Consider the following 6,952-nt stretch of genomic DNA (forward strand, 5'->3'; position numbering starts at 1 on the left):
GGAACTCACTCTGTAGACCAGGCTGGCCTCGAACTCAGAAATCTGCCTGACTCTGCCTCCCAAGTGCTAAGATTAAAGGTGTGCGCTACCACTGCCCAGCTCTTTTTTCTTTTCTTTTTATTAGACAAGAAAAAGCAGACAGATACATGTTGGTAAATGCTAACCGCCTATATTCACAGAGACACAGAGTGTACTCTCTAAGCCCAATATACAGAGAAAAGAGAAAAGCTACACTTCTATGCACTACTCCACAGGGGCCAGCAGAGCCAAGGGAACCGGGGGGGCTTTTCTTTTCTCCCCACAGAGCACCATGGTGGTGTTGAATCTAGTTTTTGAGATAAGAAAGGATAAAAATGAACTTAGAACAGAAACATGGAGATTCTTCTCCTGATGTATTTTGCTCAAGATAGTTTCCCCCAAATTAGTTGAGAACCATGATGTTGAGTCGCCAAAAAACGGGGGAACTGAGCACAGAGGGACGGGGAGGAAAGGGCTGCAACTTGCCCCCAGGGGCTGGAGAAAATTAAGAAAAAGAAAATTAAAAAGAGGGTTGGAATCCATCAATCTTCTGTGCTAGTCATCCTCACCTTAATCCTCTCCTCCCTCCCCTTCATCCTCATCTCCTTCATCAATATCTTCCAACCCTTTTCCTCTTCATCAACATCTTCAGCCTCTTTCATCAACCTGTACTGGGAACCAAATAGTACTGCAAGGGATTTGGCCAAATATCTTTGATGACGTCTTCTAACTCGTCAGCACCGGCTTCAGGATGGTCAGCAAGCCAGGTAAAGAAGCTCCCTGGCTCTTCACGCCGCCTCTTCCTGCTGGCCTTACTCTGCGTTTGACTTGAGCACTTCGTCAAATCCTTTCCAGACTTCCGTTTGATTTTGGTGGACTTTGAAGACGGGCCACCACTCTCGTTCAGATGAAATTCTTTGGAGAGAACTTTATTTTCAAAGTAATGATTTTCATCAAAATAAAAATCTATTCTGTAACCTGATTTAATGTCTTCAAAGTCTCTCACTTCAACTCAGGTCAGGCAGATCCCCCACATACACACACACGCGCCCCCATCTTCTCCCAGGCGCACGGTGCAGGCACTTGTGGATGGCTGACAAACGTTGTTACCCAAGTCTGGCATTTTGGCGATCAGTTCTGACCTCTTCTGAAAAATTGGTTGGCAGAGTTTGTAATATTTTTGTTCTACTTTCAAAATGTCCTCACTGGCTTGTTCATTCAGTCTGTCTATTTCATTTTGTACTTCAATGTTCAGTTGCTTCTTGCTGTTCTTTTTCTGTTTTGTTTTGTTTGTTTTTTTGTTTATTTGTTTTTTCAAGACAGGGTTTCTCTGTGTAGCCCTGACTGTCCTGGAACTCACTCTGTAGACCAGGCTGGCCTCAAACTCAGAAATCTGTCTGCCTCTGCCTCCCAAGTGCTGGGGGATTAAAGGTGTGCACCACCACTGCTTAGCTCTGTTTTGTTTCTTTTTCTTGTCAGCCCGTCGTGATTGGAGTTGAGCTGCTTTTTACCAGCTTTGGCCCTGGGCATAGATTTGGTGCCCTCTGGGGTCAGGGCAGAGAGCGAGGAGTGGGAGCACAAGGGATGGTCAGTGGCTCACTTGCTTGCCCTCCTCCTGGCTGCCTAGGCCAAGGCAGGCTGGGGTGCATTGTGGAGCCCCTGGCCAGGGCTCTCACTGAAGGCGGGAGGCAGCAGAGGCTGGTGCCCGCTTTCCAGCTTGCTTCTCGACTGACCTGAGCTGCCTCTGCCTTCACCCCCTCATCCACCTATGCTAGCTAGTACTAGCCACCTTGACCAAGCCTCCGGGGTGTTCTAAAAACAGAGAGGCAGCCGGCTCACTCACTGAGTTGAGGCATTTGCCACCAAGGCTGACAACCGAGTTCTGTCCTTGAGACCCACATGGTGGAGAGGGAAGTCTGGCAAGTTGTCCTCCGACCTCTTTTTACACCAAGATATGCACATGCATATGCACGCACACACACACACACACAAATGTAAAACAAAACAAAAAAAATGTAGAGCAGTATTGATAAACTCGAGAATGGTTGGGTTTTGTCATCTCTATACATGGTCCTTGATATACTAGAAGGGCTCTTGCTGAGACTCTCTTCTGGGGTGAATAGCTGTAGATGCTTATGACATGGAAGGCCCTGCTGGTGGACTGCTTTGAAGGTCTTGACTTGGTCTCAGGACTCTGGTGTCAATCTACCAGGCAGATCTGGGACTCCACACCCTAGACAGCCATGACCAGCAAAGGGTCTCTTCCACGCGGTGACCTACTTGGTACTTGTTGGCACTCAGATGCTTGATGACATCACTGGTTCATTAAGAGACATCTGACTGTAAGACCAGAAGCTCGAAGCAGCACACCATCATCCCCAGGTATTGGCCCATTTACATTTGACAAGCCTGTGTTCATGGGGCCCAAAGTGTCACTCTTCCTTGGTATATTGATCCAAAACAAGGCAGATAAATGGGAATCCAGCAAACTGGCAGCCACTTCACAGATCACAAGAAATCCGCTGGCTCTGCCACCCAGATGTCAGTGACATCCAAGGGTAGAGGACACTAAGCACTTGCCCTTCCATTGGCAGGGGCTCAGCTCAGCTATTTGAACTTCCTGTTGACAGTACCCTGCCCTCAGAGCAGGGCGCGTGTCAGTACTTCAGGACCTGAGCTGAGGAACTGGTGCTAAAGGCAAGTTCTGCTTGAACAGAGATAGACCACAGTGTGTCCGTCAAGGGAGTTCTCCTGAAGCAACAAGCCCCAAAGCAGCAGAGACAGGCCAGGGAGATGGCGCTCATCCACTGAGCCATCCACATGGTGGAGAGGGGAGTGTGTCTGCAGTGCACTTAGGTGCCATCCCAAGTGGAAAGATTTTAATTGAACTCTCGAACCCAAGGAGACACTTTTAAAAGAAAAATAGCTCTCACTCCATAGCCAGACTGTCTGTCATCCCACTTCAGCATCTGAGTTTCTGAGACTTCTTCTTTTTTTTTAAGGAAAGTGTTATGCATATGGGTGTTTGCCTGAATGTGTGTGCACCGTGTGGATATGTGGAGCCTGCAGAGGCCAGAGGAGGATGTCAGGTCCCCTGGAGTCGGGGTTTGCAAGGCCACATGTAAATGTAGGGAGCTGAACTCTGGCCCCATGGAAGAGCAGGAAGGGCTCTTAACTGCTGAGCCATCTCCCCAGCCCTTAATGGAAATACATTTGTACAAAATAAGTGATTAGCATTGAGTTACATGTCATCATTGATTTAGAAATTTTACAGCAACTTGAATACTAAAGCATAAACACTCTCACCCTTCATTTTCCAGGCTGTTGGCGGAGTTCCCTGCAACGGGTGGGCTCCTCACCTCCTGGCAATTCTACTCTGTGAAGCTCCTCAGATACGTCTCCTACTATGATTACTTCATTGCTTCCTGTGAAATCATATTTTGTATTTTTCTTTTTGTCTTCATAATACAAGAACTGAGAAAAGTGAATGAGTTTAAGTCTGCCTATTTCAGAAGTGTCTGGAACTGGCTAGAAATGCTGCTTCTGGTGGTGAGTGTATAGCCAGAGGCATGATTTAAGGGGATCCCACCTGAACCTACAGGGATTTTCTATTCATCCAAGATTTGTTTCAAAAGCTACCAGTACCAAATATAAAATGAGCTGTTGTAGGGCAGTCTAGTCCTATGCCCCTAGAAGAGAGAAATCTGTTTTCGCTGATTTAGTTCTGAGAGGGTCAACAAAAGCCTTGGGGACTCCATAAGTGATGATTCCCTTCCCTCCCTCTTCCTCTCTCCTTCTTCCTTTCTTCATTTTCCCCTCCCCTCTCCCTTCCCTTCCTCTCCTCTCCTCTCTCTTTCTGACCAAACATACTCTGTAAACTAAGGCTGGCCTTTAATCCTCCAAGATCTGCCTGCCTCTGCCTTCCTGGGTGTTGGGATTTAAAGTGTGTGCCAGTGTTATGGCTTAATGCACACGAGATGATGTCTTGATAACCACACTCCCAAAATGTATTTGCATGAGGCTTAGCACAGAGCGTTTATAGACCCATCTACTCGGGAGCCCAAGGTAAGAGAATTCAGAGGGTCAAGGCCTATTGAGGCAACACAGTGAGGCCTGATCTAAAATTAAAAATAAGGGGGAACAGGCTTAGGAAGACAGCTCAGTGGGTAGAGCAAAGGAAGGCCTCCGTCAGAATCCCCAGCACCGGTCTAAAGAAGCTGGTGAGCCAGCACTGTGTGGGGCGGGGCAGGTGCTGGAGAGCCAGCACTGTGTGGGGCGGGGCAGGTGCTGGAGAGCCAGCACTGTGTGGGGCGGGGCAGGTGCTGGAGAGCCAGCACTGTGTGGAGCGGGGCAGGTGCTGGAGAGTTGCCCAGCCCTGCTGTCAGCTTGGCTCCCATCCCAGACTCGGGGAAAGGCTGGACTTCTTCAAAAGAGAGTGGCAGAGCTGAGCACCAGACAGACAAACATCCTCTGTTGGCCTCTGCTTGCACTCACAGGGGCGTGCATCTGCACACATGCATATATAACACACCAAACAGGAAAGCAGAACATCCCATCTACCTTCCTAGTTTCCCTAATAATGCCCAACAAAGAGCAGAACATCAATTGTTACTTATAAGTATTTCTGTCGAAGAAAAGTCAAATGAACATTTCAAGCAGTTCTAAGTCTCCAATGCCAGCGATAACCTGGATCTGAAGTCCCCTTTCAAAGGGCTCACTATGGCATTCTGAAGAGGTCGGTTTGTGCAGGTTGCAAGGGTGGTGGTTGTTGTTGGTGGTGGTGGTGGTTGTTGTTGTGTTACACAGTAGGAAAGACTAAGCTCTTAAGTGTGGTGGCACGGAAGCTCTTAAACAATAGAGTAACGGGCTGACGCTAGGATGGCCAGTAAACAGTGTCTCTTCATGACGTACAGTGACTCTTAAGTGTCAGTTGAGCTACTTCCATTCTATAACATCTCTGTTGTGATTGGGCTGTCACCCTGCCAAGCAGAGAGAGTCAGCCAGGAGCACAGCTGGAAGGGCAAGCTGCCCAGGCTAGCGGGGAAGCCAAGGCAAGGCACAGCCTGGGCTAGAGTGTCCTGGGGGCTGTGGCCACGGTAGAGCCTCTATAGCTGAAGATGGTGTGACCTCCTCACACCCACAAGGCTTGTGGAAGGAAACTGATCATGGGGCTGCTAGGCAGGCTTCCCGTCACCTTCATTGTGTTGTAGTTGGGACAGAGCCAATAGAGATGTGTGGAGTTCTGAACGCAGTTCAGAGTAAAAGCAAAATCATTGCAGGCAACTTGACAAAAGAGACATTTGTATGCTCTCGGGCTCAGCGCTTGACCAAGTCTCTTTCTGAGGAGTCGAAGGATGTGCTGATGGCCGGCGGCTCCCCTTGTGTTTGACACAACAGACTTGCTAAGCCACTTTTTAACAGAGTTATTTTAAAAGCCTGTGTCCCATCGTTTCCCTCCCTCTTTATTAAGCATTTAATGAACTTTCTTCACGTGTTTCTTCAGAGGCTGAGAGACATTTAGAGGCAGAAACGGTCTCAGTTTAACCCTTCTTCTCCCCTCCAGCTCTGTTTTCTTGCCGTGATTTTCTACGCGTACTGTAACATGCAGAGCTTTCTCTTACTCGGACAGCTGTTAAAAAACACTGAAAGCTATCCGGACTTTTATTTTCTCGCATACTGGCACATTTACTATAACAATGTAACTGCGATCACTGTCTTCTTTGCATGGATAAAGGTATTTATATTTCATTCTCCTACCCGATCCAGTGGCGCGCGTATTAGTGAAACTACTAGCTTGTAAGGAGGAAAGCATTTCCCCCACTAGAAAGTGACTTTTTTTTAGAAGCAATTTGGTGCAGTGGGTAAGGTTCTTGCCCAAATCTGGTGACTCGAGTTTGCTCCTTGGGAAAGAGAGAGAACTAGTTCCCACAACCTTCCTCTGATTCCTACATGTGCTGTGGTATACTGTCCTACAAACCCCCTATGCAAATCCCAAAAAAAGTAATTAAAAAATTAACTTGACTTTAAATGAGTGCTTACCGATCTTCAAACACCCATGCTTATCATTGTCTTCTTTTTATTTGGCAAGTTCTTCTGAGATTAGTTTCCTCATTGGAACTACTGACCATTGCGCTGCGTCTCTTTCAGATATTCAAGTTCATAAGCTTCAACGAGACGATGTCTCAGCTGTCGTCCACACTCTCCCGCTGCATGAAGGACATCGTGGGGTTCGCCATCATGTTCTTCATCATATTCTCTGCTTACGCCCAGTTGGCATTTCTTGTTTTTGGGTCACAGGTTGATGACTTTTCCACTTTCCAAAATTCCATGTAAGCCCTTTTATACAAATGCAATGCAAATGTCTTCTAACTGGGAAAAAATCGCAGAAAGTCGTAGGATAAGTAGCTCCCTTAAAGCTTGGTTCTATATTTCACCTAAGGCTAAATAGCATACACCTGCTACTGGAGAATCAAACTAGGTGGTGGTATCTACTTCTTAGTCACTGGTAGGTCATGCCAGAGAGATAATTTTTAACTTAAAGTGAGAATATTACCCAAAATAACATAAGTGGGGCCCAGGGTTTCGGTAGCCTTTACTCTTGGCGAGGAGGAAATCAGTGTTTTCTACAGGACATCATCTCTAGAATCTTTCTTTTCCCGTTAACTCAGTTGCTCCTTGCCTGTGTGCCAGACTTACACTCTAAAGTAGCCTTCTAAAGCTAGGTATGGTGGTGTGTGCCTAAAACCCAGCACTCCGGAGGCAGAGCAGAAGGATCTCAGTTGAGGCCAACCTGGGTTACATATTTTGAGACTTTGTCTCAAAAATAGAAAAACATAGCCGGGCAGTGGTGGCGTACACCTTTAATCTCAGCACGTGGGAGGCAGAGGCAGGCGGATTTCTGAGTTCGAGGCCAGCCTGGTCTACAGAGTGAGTT

The 6,952-nt window shown here is 47.2% G+C and overlaps 1 protein-coding gene and 1 pseudogene across 6 annotated transcripts in view; one reads left to right on the plus strand and one right to left on the minus strand.

Annotated features, from left to right (window-relative positions):
* Pkd2l2 (polycystin 2 like 2, transient receptor potential cation channel) overlaps positions 1 to 6,952 on the plus strand; it is a 33,877-nt gene that overhangs the window by 13,919 nt on the left and 13,006 nt on the right. For all 6 annotated transcript variants that reach the window (XM_031365304.1, XM_031365306.1, XM_031365307.1 and 3 more), the window contains exons 6-8: positions 3,339 to 3,567; positions 5,582 to 5,752; positions 6,166 to 6,347. In XM_031365304.1, the coding sequence (XP_031221164.1) occupies positions 3,339 to 3,567; positions 5,582 to 5,752; positions 6,166 to 6,347 (582 nt within the window). The remainder of the gene's footprint in view (positions 1 to 3,338; positions 3,568 to 5,581; positions 5,753 to 6,165; positions 6,348 to 6,952) is intronic.
* On the minus strand, positions 249 to 2,437 carry LOC116087763 (annotated as a pseudogene).

Source organism: Mastomys coucha, unplaced genomic scaffold (genome assembly GCF_008632895.1).
Source record: "Mastomys coucha isolate ucsf_1 unplaced genomic scaffold, UCSF_Mcou_1 pScaffold13, whole genome shotgun sequence".
In the NCBI taxonomy this organism is placed as follows: Eukaryota; Metazoa; Chordata; class Mammalia; order Rodentia; family Muridae; genus Mastomys; species Mastomys coucha.